Here is a 13,792-nt window from a genome sequence, read left to right as displayed (position 1 = left end):
TATCCAAGCTTCTCACTAAATACACTGCTGCTCGCTGTCTCCGCTCACAGACTCAGAGTTTGTTGGTTGCTCCCAGAACACGTCTGAAGACGAAAGGGGGCGGAGCCTTTCAGTCTGTGGCACCAAGGCTGTGGAACAGTCTACCTCTACAACTACGTTTGGTTGACTCTGTGGAATCCTTTAAAAAACAGTTAAAAACTTTACTGTTTAAACAAGCTTTCTGTTGACCAATGCTGTTTACATTTTTATATTTTTAATTTACATTTAAACTCTATATTGTGTATATTGTGCATTTTGCTATTTATCATACTGTTTATTTTAATCTCTGTGTGCAGCACTTTGTGACTACCTGTCTATGAAAAGCGCTTAATAAATAAACTTTACTTACTTACTTACTAAAATAACAAACAGGGCTGTGAGAGCAACTGAAGTGATAAAAATACTGTTTAAAGATAAAAAACACTTTGATGTTCTCTTGTCACCTAACAAAGTCCAAACCCTGTGAACTATTTTAGCTTTAATAATTGTGGATTCAGGTATCCTGAACCCATCTTTGGACATTTGTAATTAAATATTTTAAAACTCCATCAGAGACTCCTGATGTGGCTGTTTGGAGAAGGAAAAGAGGGACAAAGTGGAGCGTCGAGCTGAGGCTTCATTCACTGCAAACCTACAGTTATGTTTCCTTATTTCTGCTGTTTGCATGTTCACAGCTGAAATAAAGCTGCCTCTTTGACTTCATCCTGTTGTGTTTGGGTCCAATCCTGCCTGCCACACAGCGCTACAGGACAAAGTCTAATATTTTTTTACCTTTTTAATGAATCTTTGGTCATATTTATCCAGGAAAACACAAACATGTAAAGGAGTCATCACAGGTCTCTGACCTCGTTGGTCCAGGTTCAGCACTGAAGTTTAGAGGATGAACTTTGGACTTATCACTCCTCACAGACGGACAGCTGGATCCTGCAGACTGTGACCTCTGACCTCTGCAGACACAAACATGTTTTATTCAATGATCAATTCTCTGATGAAGTGATTGAAGCAGCTGTGATCACACAGACTGCAGATAATGCAGCTGTTTCCTGTCAGTAACAGTCCTCTTAGATTAGAGTTCAGCTTTTTACAGGAAAACAAATGTCCCTGAATGCAACAGTGAGACACAGTCTGCCTGTGTGGCTGTGATAGCTGCCGTTAGGAGCTCATGTGTTTGCAGTTAGACGAGGAGATGTTACCATCATGGACACGTTAACAAATCCTGCAGCATCACGTGGCACAAACACTTTGTGTTCCTGTCATCTGCAAGCAACAGGAAGTTCATTAATAAAGGCAGGATGGAGACGTGACTGTGATGGTTCTCCTTCATCCAGCTGTTACACACATCTGGGCTCACACGACGAGCCTTTGTCTAATACAGCAGCTGCTCTCTGAACACTTTTCTGAAGAGGAGCTGCACAAACCTTTGTTTGCTTTCTAGAGCAGCGTATCAAAGTCAAACTACCCACTGCTAGCAGCTGTTTCTATCATAGTTTAGGATCCAGATGTGTGAGGTCTAAATTTACACCTCTGATTAAAATACATAGTTAAAAACAGCCAATTGAGTCCAAATGTGTCTTAAACCAGATAAACTGACAGTTACAGCTGAGCCTGTGTGTCCTTGGAGACACTGCTCTGCTACAGAGATGCATTTTAGAAAGCAGGAAACATCAAAATCATTTAAATCAGAGAGTTCTTGTTACTAACAGCTCACCTCTCTGCAGCAGAGACTTTAAAATCAATGATAAAATCTTACGCCTAAATTAACTTTACTGTTAACGAGTTTTCATGTTTCTGTAATCCACCAGTGTGCTCATGCTTTTTTAAGTGAAAACATATTTTTAATGATCAAATCTAATTATGTTTGTTATTTGTGGATTTTAAATGTCCTTGACAGAGACAGATGATAATCATTATCCTGCACTGTGGTCTCAGGTTTGGTCGAGCTAGCACAAAGAATGGCTATGTTGAACTTCCTCCTGGGATCTACACTAAGAAGTGAGTCCAACATTAGCAGGGTCTCTTTCCTTTATCTGGATTCACTTTAGCATTCACAGTCACGTGAAGCTTGTTATTAACTCGATAAGTCAACCCAGGCTTTCAGCTGAGCGCTCACATGAAACACATGGTGTTGGCAGCATCTGATCAATCATATTCATGGAGACGTGTATCAGCAACAGAGCAGCTGAGTTTGCAGAAGGAAGTCAAACTAAACCACAGGAACAATATGAGGAGATTACACACATAATAAAATACTAGCAGTAACACAGCTGCTGCAGACAAATCAGTCGTGTGATCGTGTGTGAGAGGAGAAGGACTGTAAAGGAGTTTGGTGTTAAAAGCTCTGTATGAATGTGGGAGACTTTGAAGGGCTCTAAAAAGGCCAATATAAAATAAAAGGCAGCAAAATTGCTGAGTGTGAAAGTCACCAGACTTATCAGAGCTCTGTGATTAAGACCTGTAAGAACACCTGTTTGTACTTGTTGGCATTATATCAAACACACACGTATATTAAGCCTTTGTTTGAACTCTGGTTGAATTTGTTACTTTCAGACTGTGAAACATCACAGAGGTTGCAGCTGCAGATCTTTTATTCACCTGGAAATTTACTTTAAACGTTAGATGGAAAATGTATTGCTCAGTTTAACCAAAGTAAGAACAAGAATCCATAAACCTTCATAAAGACAAACATCTCCCAGAACATTGAGCTGCTGAAGTGTCACTGAAGGGAAAAACTATTTGTCCTCCTCCATCCAGCAACACCTGAAACACCTGAGTGGAAGCTCCTCCCTACACTGTGTTTGAAGCAAAGCACAAAGGAGACACCTGCTGGAGCAGCTGGAGTCCTACAGACACTCAGCCTCTTCACTACACAAACACCTCCTACAACATCCACTCTTTCCACTCTGACTGCTGTGTTTGTGGAAACACTCCAACACACACCGCTTCACATACCAACATAGAAATGTGTGAAAAAGAGCTGAGCTGATATTAAACATGAGGATTTATTCAAAAATACAGAGTCAGGAACAACATCTAGACACACATTACCTCTCAGCAGCAGAAGAACAGCCTTTAAAGTTTATACCGATATCCTTCGACACGTTGCTCTTTAAGGAAACACAGCTGGGTTCAGGTCCAGGAGATTCTGGCCTCTTATTGATCCTAAGAGAAAAACAATAAATGTAACAGCTTCATGAGACAGGAAGGAAAAACTGGAAATATTAAATTAAAGACATGATGAACAAACTCATAAAAATAATGTACTTACTCTTTGTCACATAACAGTCTTTTGTTAAAGTTTACACCAACACCCTTCGACATGTTGCTCTTTAAGGAAACACAGCTGGGTTCAGGTCCAGGCTCTGGATTAGTTTCAGGGTTATGTCCAGCTGAGCCTGGTACGCCCCACAGCTCTGGGCTTTAAAACAACACACACAGAGGTATGAGTGTGAATAATGATGGAGCAGTGATGTGAGTGCTGAGCTGTGACATGGAGAAGAGTCATGGACAGTTAGAGATGGTCATCTCACCTCTGAGCTTTGGTCTGGCTCTCATGTTCCCCACACAGAGTGCTTTTAGAGGAAGGGACTCCCTCCTCTCTGTCCTCACACTGATCCATGCTGCTGAAAACATCCAGATGAACAGAATCAACTCTTTGGGGATTTACTGGATGATTGAGCATCATTTAATATTTTACTAATTTCTGAAGCTTTTTACCAACTTTGTTCAAATTGGTCTGCTGTCATTTTATTGTTGACAAAAAGAGATTTTGAGTTTGACTGTTGACGTTTCCATGTGAGACTGTTGCTGCAACACCAGGATGTTACTACAGAATACACTTTATATTGTGAGCACTTGGATGTTAGTCCAGTTGTCCTAAACTGACACACCTGCACCTGGATTCATTCTGACCAGATTTTAGCTCAACAGTGTTTCATACTTAATACATCAGACACAAACTCTGCCGCTGTCATTGTGTGCAGTGTGTGTGCAGTGTGTGTGCAGTGTGTGTGCAGTGTGTGTGCAGTGTGTGTGCAGCGGGTCACTGTGTCCTATGAGTGTTATACTACAATAAACAGAGCCTGACCGCGGGCATGAAGAGGGCAAAAACCCACTTATGCTCTAAAGATGAAGTTCTGTTTCTCTTCAAATGACCCTCAGAGCATGTGGAGGGTCATTGAACGCATCACAGATTACCTCAAGAACAACAGGCTGAAGAACATAAAAACAAACGCAGAGTTTCTGTCTGACGGTTTGAACATGAAACAGGAATTATTGAGCAAAAACGGCCAGTTTACTAATTTATGATCAATCATCAACGCATTCACCTACAATACACGAATGAACATCACCAGTTAAACTGAAAATAACCTGCATACAGATACGACAGCAGACTATAGCGAACGAGCAGAGAAATGCATTTTATAGATGAAGTGTTGGCAGCGACTCTTAGGACAGCCCTGTCTCACTGTCAGCAGTTAAACAACATCCACACACTGGAAGCCCGTTTGCGTCACTAAAAAAAAGAAGGATCCATAACTCGAAATTTCGACTTATTTTATCGTAATTTCGACTTATTAACTTGGAATTTTGAAAAAACTAACTCAAAATTAAGAGTTAGTGCTGTCAATCAGTAATTTACGTGAATGACGTAATTTCCTTGTTACCCGGAAGCTGAAGCCCTCAGCTACAAATGCTACAGCTAAGATACCAGAATTACAGCCAGTCATAAATGCACAAGTCGCTGATTATTGTCTGTGTGGCTTCACAAATGATGAAATCCTTCTGTTATTAGCTGAATCACATGGCGTTAATATCAGCTAACGTACTCTCGAAAGCGCCGATTTGTTGCGATGCGGGTTTGAGTGCGCATTGTAGCTGGATTACTGATTGGCAGAACTAACTCGACATTTCGAGCTATAAGTCGAAATTTTGAGAATGGATCCTGTTTTGTGGCGGAAACGGGCTTCCGTAACAGACTGATGGAGGCAGGAGAAGCTGCCTACAGACATCAGTCAGTGGATCCACAGTAACATCGAGTTCAGCTGCTGATCATCAACTGTTTCTGTCTCGTTCCCAGACTCTGATCTCACATAAAACGAAGCAGATTTATGCTGAAACTAAGCTGCACACAGCTGATGTCAGCCAGGAAAACAGTACAGACTGCTAACTCCCTCCCCCCCCCTCCCCTCCCTGGACCCCTTCCAGTTTGCGTATCGGCCCAATCGCTCAACCGATGATGCCATCTCCACTGCACTCCACTCAGCACTCACACACCTGGACAAAAAAGATTCATATGTTCGAATGCTGTTCATAGACTTCAGTTCAGCATTCAACACTATAATCCCCCAACAGCTCACTCAAAAACTGGTCCAGCTGGGGCTCAACACCTCACTGTGCAACTGGCTGTTGGATTTCCTCACCGGAAGACCTCAAGCAGTACGGGTCGGCAGTAATACATCCAGCACCATCATTTTAAACACGGGGGCCCCGCAGGGATGTGTGCTGAGCCCCCTCCTCTTCACTCTGCTGACCCATGACTGCACTCCATCACACAGCTCCAACCTCTTCATCAAGTTTGCGGACGACACAACGGTGGTGGGTCTCATTAGCAACAGGGATGAGACCGACTACAGAAGTGAGGTGAGACGCCTGGCCACGTGGTGTGCTGACAACAATCTCTCTCTGAATGTGGAGAAGACGAAGGAGATTGTTGTGGACTTCAGGAGAATGCACACCCAACATGCTCCTCTGACCATTGACGGAGCGTCTGTGGAGAGAGTGAGCAGCACCAAGTTCTTGGGTGTGCACATCACAGAGGATCTCTCCTGGACGTACAACACCACAGCACTGGCCAAGAAATCACAGCAGCGTCTCTTCTTTCTCCGCAAACTAAGAAGAGCAGGAGCTCCAGCCCCCATCATGCACACTTTCTACAGAGGCACCATCGAGAGCATCCTGTCGAGCTGCATCACTGTGTGGTTTGGAGCCTGCAATGCGTCCTGCCATAGAACCCTCCAACGCATAGTGAGAGCTGCAGAGAGGATCATTGGTGTCTCTCTCCCCTCCCTCCAGGACATTTACAGCACCCGTCTCACTAAAAAAGCCCTTTGCATAGCGGCTGATCCCACGCACCCAATGCAAAGCTTCTTCAAGCTGCTGCCGTCAGGGAGGAGACTGCGGAGTCTCCAGGCCAGGACCAGCAGACTGAAGGACAGCTTCATCCATCAGGCTGTCAGGAAGCTAAACTCCCTCCCGATTCTGCCCCCCTCTCCCCTCTTCTCCACCACGGTCTCACTGAACTCTGTCACACACACACACACACTCACTCTCTGACGCACTCACTGGCCTGCTCCAGTCACTTTGTGGAGCATTGGACTGCTTAAGCATTGGACCTCATAAGCCTTTGTTGTTACACTATCTCTTACCGTACACTACTAAATCCCCATTTGCACTATTTGCCTATTTTGCACCACTATGCCTTCTTACTTGAATATTGTATATTGTATATTGCATAGCTTTTTTTTGTTATACGTAAAATTGTATTGTATTTATTTAAATTTATTTAAATTTTTACTTTTTAATTATTTTATTTGCATTTTTCTAATCACTAGGGTTTGAGAGTAACGCAATTTCTATTCTGTGTATGTCCTGTACATGTGGCAGAATTGACAAATAAAGTTGACTTGACTTGACTTGACTAACTTACCTTAACTTCGAGACGATCAACTGCGCCACAACATTCACGAAAGCGACGGAAGGAAACGCCCAGAGAGGCGTTTGAGGGACGGTCAGAGTCAGGAACCTCAGAAACGCATCAGGCTGGAGTTTACAGTTTTTCTCGATTGCTTAAACACTATAACCAGGCCTCTAAACTAAAATTTCAAAACCGTAACGCTATTGGTCAAAAAGCACACCCATTTCCCTGAACTATAAACACTATTCCCTGCTTTGACACATGACTCAAATTTGGTGAACTGTTACTGCAAAACTCTACACACAAATCCCTACATTTTACAGTGCTTACACCATGTAGTCATTTAGAAAGCACTAGCATGCAATAATGTTAACTTAAGTCAGCATAGCTTGAGCTCAATTAGCACACAATTAACCAGGTGGAAACACTAGGAGTCAAAATTTAGCACACACCAATCAGAACCTGCGATGGATAGATAAAAGGGCCAAAGTCAGCTCATTCAGGTTTGAAACAATGGATCCAAAGAGATGCAAAGGAAGAGGACGTGGTGGAGGAAGAGGACATGGTGAAAGAGGAGGACGTGGTGAAGGAGGAGGACATGGTGGAGGAAGAGGACATGGTGAAAGAGGAGGACATGGTGGAGGAAGAGGACATGGTGAAAGAGGAGGACGTGGTGGAAGAGGAGGAGGAGGTGGTCTAGGACAACAGGAAGGTGGTGGAGGAGGAGGGAGAGGTGGAGGAGGAGGAGGACGTGGTGAAGGAGGTGGAGGTGGAGAACGACGGCGACAAGGAAGGGGAAGAGCAAGGGCACGAAGACAGTCAGTCTCGGATGAAATTCGAGCCACTTTAGTTGACCATGTCCTTGTCCATGGGATGACTATGAGGGAGGCTGGGCAACGAGTACAACCAAATTTGAGTCGCTTCACTGTTGCCTCCATCATCAGAACCTTCAGGGAGGAAAACAGGTAGGTGTACTTGCAGTAAGACTGCTTTGTACAGTAACTTGTAAGTTACTGAACTTATGTGTCTTGAGTTTCAGTATGTTTCCATTATTTTCCTGTAAAATGAATGTGTGACAGTTACAGTAATGAGTGCTTCTATTTTTGTAGGACACAGAGACGACCACCTGGTGGAGGCAGGTTAAGGCTTTTGTCGGAGGAGCAAGAGAGGGAACTTGTAAACATGGTAATTGCAAATAATGTAATCCGCCTGCGAGAGATTCAAAGGAGAGTGATTGAGGATGATCATCTTTTTCGAGGCATAAATGCCATCAGCCTCTCCACAATTGACCGCATCCTCCGAAAGAATCAATTCCGGATGAAACAGGCATACCGAGTCCCTTTCGAACGAAACTCTGACAGAGTGAAGAACCAACGTGTGGAATATGTTCAGGTATGAGTTTTGATACTGTATAAAGTATTGTGTACCATCACAGCATGGCAGTTTATGCTGCCATTTCAGCACTCTTGAACTGTGGTTCAGGGTACCGATTGACTCTACTGTGTTATGTGTTTTGCAGAGAATCTTTGAGATTGAAGGACGGCCTGTTCCCCATGAAATAATCTTTGTGGATGAGGCAGGTTTTAACCTGACCAAAAGAAGGAAAAGGGGGAGGAACATAATTGGCCATCGGGCTATTGTAAATGTCCCTGGTCAGCGTGGGGGGAATGTCACTATATGCGCAGCCATCAGCCAACGAGGGGTACTCCACCACCATGCCGTACTAGGACCCTATAACACTATGCTTCTCCTTGCTTTTCTTGATGGTTTAAGACAACATATGTTCCAGCTGGACTACAGGGAACCAGCACAGCCAGAGCAGCCTCACTACGTTGTTGTGTGGGATAACGTCAGCTTCCATCGCGCTGCTCTGGTTCGTGACTGGTTTACCAATAACCCAAGGTTTTCTAATATCTTTCTGCCTGCATACTCTCCCTTTCTAAACCCGATAGAGGAGTTATTTTCGGCATGGCGGTGGAAAGTGTATGACCGAGAACCTTATGTCCGTGTTCACCTCCTTCAGGCCATGGAAGAGGCCTGCCTAGACATATCAGTAGATGCATGCCAGGGGTGGATCAGGCATGCAAGAGGATTTTACCCCCGCTGCCTGGCTGGGGCCAATATAGCCTGTGATGTGGATGAGATTCTCTGGCCTGACCCAGACCAAAGACAAGATGCTGAGGTGGGATAATGTTTCTGGTGTGTGTTGTACTGTATAGTACATGAATGACAATGTGCCACTGTACATACATTGGTTGCGTCTTTTGTGTTTATCATGTGACAAGGGTTTTGAAGGGGAGAACCATAAGCAACCTAATTGTTTTGGAACTATTGTTTTGAATTAATTGTACCAGTGTGCAAAACTCTGTTGTAGTGTGTGTGTTTTTGAGGGCTTGTGTTTGATGTCTGAGGGCAAAGTTTGGTTTTTCAGCAGGAGTGAATAGTTTTGGGTGTAGAGCTTCATTTTGACCTGGAAATAGGATGTTTGGGGAATTGAGTGAGAGGTTATGGATTTGTGTTTACTGTTGTGAGGATATGAGGCGTAGTTTCAAGAAATGTGTTTTAGCAATCGAGAAAAACTGTAATTCTGTTTTCATCTTTAGAAACATCTGGAAATAGTTATAAAAACGCTGCGTAATAAAGAAAAATAGTGTAGATTAGTTTGAGTTGTGTTTAGCTGAGCTGTGTCTTTAATCTGAAGTTCATTTTGTGGAGGAGCAGCAAGACTTTCAGTGTTACTCTCAGAGAAAGCCTCCCAAATGTCTGTTGTCTTAATAGTGGAATTATCTGGAAAATGAACCAGTTCTTATGAGCTGCTTTTCTGTATGAGTAGTCAAAGCATTTTATACAGCGTGCTTCATTCACACAAGCACTTCTTTTTCTAACAATGACACTATGATGGATGCATCGGAGAGGAAGTCGGGGTTCCACATCTTGCCCAAGGATACCGTGGCGTGCAGACTGGAGCAGCCAGGGATCAAACCTCCAACCTTCCAGTTAGTAATTCTACCTGCTGAGCTACAGTCTGTACTTCCTGAACATCACACCCTCCTTTTGTTTCTTTATTTCCACTAGCAACCAGGACCATACCCAGATAGCAAGGAGACATTGAACAGACATTGAATTTTAAAGCCGACAATGTGCACAGGGCAGTGATATTTAAAATGAAGGTAAACTATTCCAATCTCTGCAGCCCCAATTGTGTATCTCACACACACACACAGTCCTGAATTCATTACTGAAGTCTCATCCAGACGTTCAATGTGCTGTGTAATTAAATTGAGACGTGGTGTTCAACAGGAAGCTAAAGACTGGTGCTGTTAAAGTGTTCAAAAAACAGCAGGAGCTCGGTGTGAGGCCACAGTGGGCCAAAAAACACAAGATGACCTCCAGCAAGGACAAAATGTATCTGGACGTCTCTGTGAGCATCTGTCTCACTGTGTAAGTGTAGCACAGTGTCTGTGTGTGCATGGCTGGGGAAGAGAGACAGCACAACTGAAAGCCAGCACTCAGACGAGGACCCGGTGCATCGTCTGTCTCATCTCAGCCAGTTTACTTACAAACTCTTTAAGTTTGAATTTTAAAGCCGACAATGTGCACAGGGCAGTGATATTTAAAATGAAGGTAAACTATTCCAATCTCTGCAGCCCCAATTGTGTATCTCACACACACACACACACACACACACACAGTCCTGAATTCATTACTGAAGTCTCATCCAGACGTTCAATGTGCTGTGTAATTAAATTGAGATGTGGGGTCAAAATTCCCACCTAGATTGAGTGAGATGAAATAGAAATCGGCTCTCCTCTAACTGACTTTATAGAAATAATTACATAAGCTGCATTTATAACTGTTATTAAATAACAGCAGCACACGAGAACTGAAGTGTAATCCCAGCACATTTCGCTTCGCTTGCACTGATTCTTTAGAGATGACGACCGTGGTGGGTAATTAAGGGCAAACAATATACAAGTGGCGTGAAAAATGGAGGCTGCATTACCTTTCCAAAGCTTCCTTTCCCGATGGCCCGCAGTATCTGGAAGTGGTCAAAGTTTACTGTGGAGAAAATGAGAAGCAGTTAGTGAGAACGTGTCAGTTTGAGCTGAGCTATAAAACAGGGAACATGACATGTACAGCACTGTGCAAAAGTCTTGAGCCATCCCTCATTTGCTTCCAGGGATCCGGACTTCCCTGTAATCTTTAAAGTGGTATTAAGGAATAGCTCTCCAGGCTTTTTAAAGTGTTTCTGATTTTTAATCCAGGGCTTGTATTTGACCACTTTTTGTCTGTTAAGACCCTTCACACTAATCTCTGAAACATTCAAACATAAACAGACACCTAAGTCACGGAAAGGACCAGAAAACTTAACAAAGAACCAATTTTAAATTGTATCTGTACACATTTACTTGCAGCCTATTGCAAAAAAACAAAACCCCACATCATTTGTTCTCACTTCTTTAGTTGAAGAATGCAGTTAATAACACCGTTAACACAGACTGACCTGGCAAAACACGAAAAAAATAAGGGGGTGGTTCAAGACTTTTGCTCGGTACTGTATGAGAAATGGAAATGTGCACTTCACAATGTATCGCTGCACTTCGGGAGTACTGTGAAGATCAAATGTTTTTTCCTTCCCGATGCATGTGAAAGGTTAAGACTTACATCTCCAAATGTGCTGGAACTGATTTGAACCAGAGGACTCAGCCACACTGTTACTATGTACTGCATAAACACAGATGAGAGGCTTTGAACAGATGACATACTCAGATCAATTCAACACTTTAGACTTTAAAAATGCACAAGCGTCTTTCAAAAACCCATTTATTTAATCTATCATCATTGATATTATTATGTACAGTTATAATGTACTGTTCATCTCCCTTAAATAAACAGGCAGTGTGAAATAGTCACTTGTCTACTGTCTCAGTGGCTGATAGTGCCCCACAGGCCTCAATGTCAGCTTGAAGCCATTATGTTTCAATTGTTTAAAGATAAACAGATTTTGAATGAAAGCGAGGAAACTTCGGTAGCCCAAAAAAGTGCCTATTCTTTGTTCCCATATGGTTCAGTCATATTACCGTCATTTCCCCCTAAGGTGTTCCCAAAGACACCACCCAGATAGCAAGGAGACATTGAACAGATGTTGATTTTCCATCTGAACCATCAGAATTGAAATGTCAACACAAAACCAATGTTGAAACAACATTGAAATACTGATGAAACCTGACACTGACATTGAAATAACATTGATTCACTGTTGTTCTGTCATCGTTGATTGTTGATCTATTTATAGTTGACAAGGTGACAATCACGTTGAAAAACCATCGATTTATGGTTGAGCGGGAAATTAAAGCTGCTACCACTTGGACTATTCCGCAGCACCCCTATCACATTGGTACATCCCTCCAGGTAACCATTGTCTTGTACAGTAGAGCGGGACATTAGATTTACTCTCAGCGGAATTGACCGGAGAAGGCATCAGTTCATGCACTGCACTGGCCTGCACCACGATTAGTATAAGGTAAGAATGAATGACTTTTGTTCTATTCGTTATTTCCACGGTTGCATTTGAATAATTGTAAAAAAAAACAAAACAAACTTGTTAATGTAAAGTTTCGGATAAAATGTGGGAGCCCGAAATTGTGTCTACTTTCATCTTACAATCCGGCAACAAATAAATTGCACTGCAAACAAAGTCTATCAACAAAGAAAACATTTTCGTTTCATACTTTTCCGTTATATTCTCTTACAAAGCTAGCTTTAACGCTTCGAGGGTTCCTTTGTTCTTTTTTTTTTTTTTTTAAATGACATCAGAAACAGCAGTATGCGACATTACGTGATGGCAGAGCTTCAGTTCATCCTTTGTCATTTTTTTTTTTTTTTTTTTATAAATAGGACAGGGGGAATGAATGAGAGAAAGAGGGGGAGAGAAAGAAAGAAAACCAAAGGGGAGAAGAGACGGTGAGAAGGGGGGGGAAGAGAGAGAAAAAAAAAAAAAAAAAAAAAAAAAAAAAAAAAAACACAAACAGAGGAGACAGCAAACAACAAAGAGCAACATAATAATAGAGAAAACAAAGCACCATCACAATAAACTAGCTAGTCATAGATATCAATATTTACTAAATAATAAACGATATTGTGCAGCACGCAAGATAGACAGCGCACAGTGTGCTTTGAGCGCATGCATGTCTTAAAGCCAAGAAAGCTTTAGTCCGCGTCTGTGAATACCCATGTGTGCATACCTGTGTGGATCAGCATGCTTGCATTCCAAAGGTTTCTCCATGTAATGATCTGCTAGGGAGTGTGGGGGGGCCACAGCCCCGTCCTCCAGGGTGTGAAGCGGGTATGGAGGAGATCAAAACTCCAGACATCCAGAGGCCCCCAGAACACAAGAGACCATGGAAGACCAACAGAGGGGCAGCCGCGCCACTGTTCCAGTAAGAGCTGAGGAGAGTCCCAGATGAGGGCTCGCCCAGCAGCCGCGGAGCAGAAGTCAGGGGGAGTTGCAGTGACGCGCCCGTGAGCTCCGCCGGCCCCCAGCTGTGCCTGAGTGACCGAGCCCCAGGCCGAGAGGCCGGGGGCACCCCACCTCCAAAGGGGCCCGAGCGAGCCCCAGGCCCCAGGCCCCGACAAGCGGCCGCCAAGGAGTGAGCCGGTGTGTACCCAGACGCCCACCCCCAGACACAAAGAACCACCAACACACCGACACCTGAGGGAGTCCGCCACCGGCAGGGGAAGTGGTGGTGGGTGGAGATAGGCCTCCAAACCTTGGAGGGCCTGAGGTGTCCCCAGAGAGGTGGCGTCTGATACCCAACCTGACATATAGACACAGACATACAGGCACACACAGACACAAACATCCATTCCCACCCTCATGCTCTCATATGCACTTACTCCACACTCAACCAACGTGGAGACAGACATAAAGAGACGCTGTACACACGATCACACTCCCCAAGCGTACTCTACGAACCGGGTCTAGGTACCTGTTACGTCCCCACTTAAAAGTCTAGGCGATGAGGGTGGGGGACAGTAACAGTTAGATCCAGGTGGAAT

At 43.5% G+C, this 13,792-nt stretch overlaps 1 protein-coding gene and 1 pseudogene across 1 annotated transcript in view; one reads left to right on the top strand and one right to left on the bottom strand.

The window, feature by feature from the left end:
- Window positions 1-6,779, bottom strand: part of LOC146712470 (NACHT, LRR and PYD domains-containing protein 12-like) — a 134,337-nt gene extending 127,558 nt beyond the window's left edge. Inside the window, exons 1-5 of the mRNA XM_085442927.1 lie at window positions 6,746-6,779; window positions 3,567-3,659; window positions 3,305-3,454; window positions 3,085-3,198; window positions 885-986 (exon numbers count right to left, since the gene is read on the bottom strand). Of these exons, the coding sequence (XP_085299053.1) occupies window positions 885-986; window positions 3,085-3,198; window positions 3,305-3,454; window positions 3,567-3,655 (455 nt within the window). The 5' untranslated portion in view covers window positions 3,656-3,659; window positions 6,746-6,779. The remainder of the gene's footprint in view (window positions 1-884; window positions 987-3,084; window positions 3,199-3,304; window positions 3,455-3,566; window positions 3,660-6,745) is intronic.
- A 636-nt stretch (window positions 6,780-7,415) lies between these two features.
- On the top strand, window positions 7,416-9,309 carry LOC146712469 (uncharacterized; annotated as a pseudogene).
- Window positions 9,310-13,792: the final 4,483 nt, after the last annotated feature.

Source organism: Copadichromis virginalis, linkage group LG3, assembly GCF_057382275.1.
Source record: "Copadichromis virginalis isolate Kocher_CV1m ecotype Utaka linkage group LG3, C_Virginalis_male_GT1.1, whole genome shotgun sequence".
Classification (NCBI taxonomy): Eukaryota; Metazoa; Chordata; class Actinopteri; order Cichliformes; family Cichlidae; genus Copadichromis; species Copadichromis virginalis.
The sequence above is the reverse complement of the archived record's forward strand: the minus strand, read 5'-3'. Positions and strand labels throughout refer to the sequence as shown.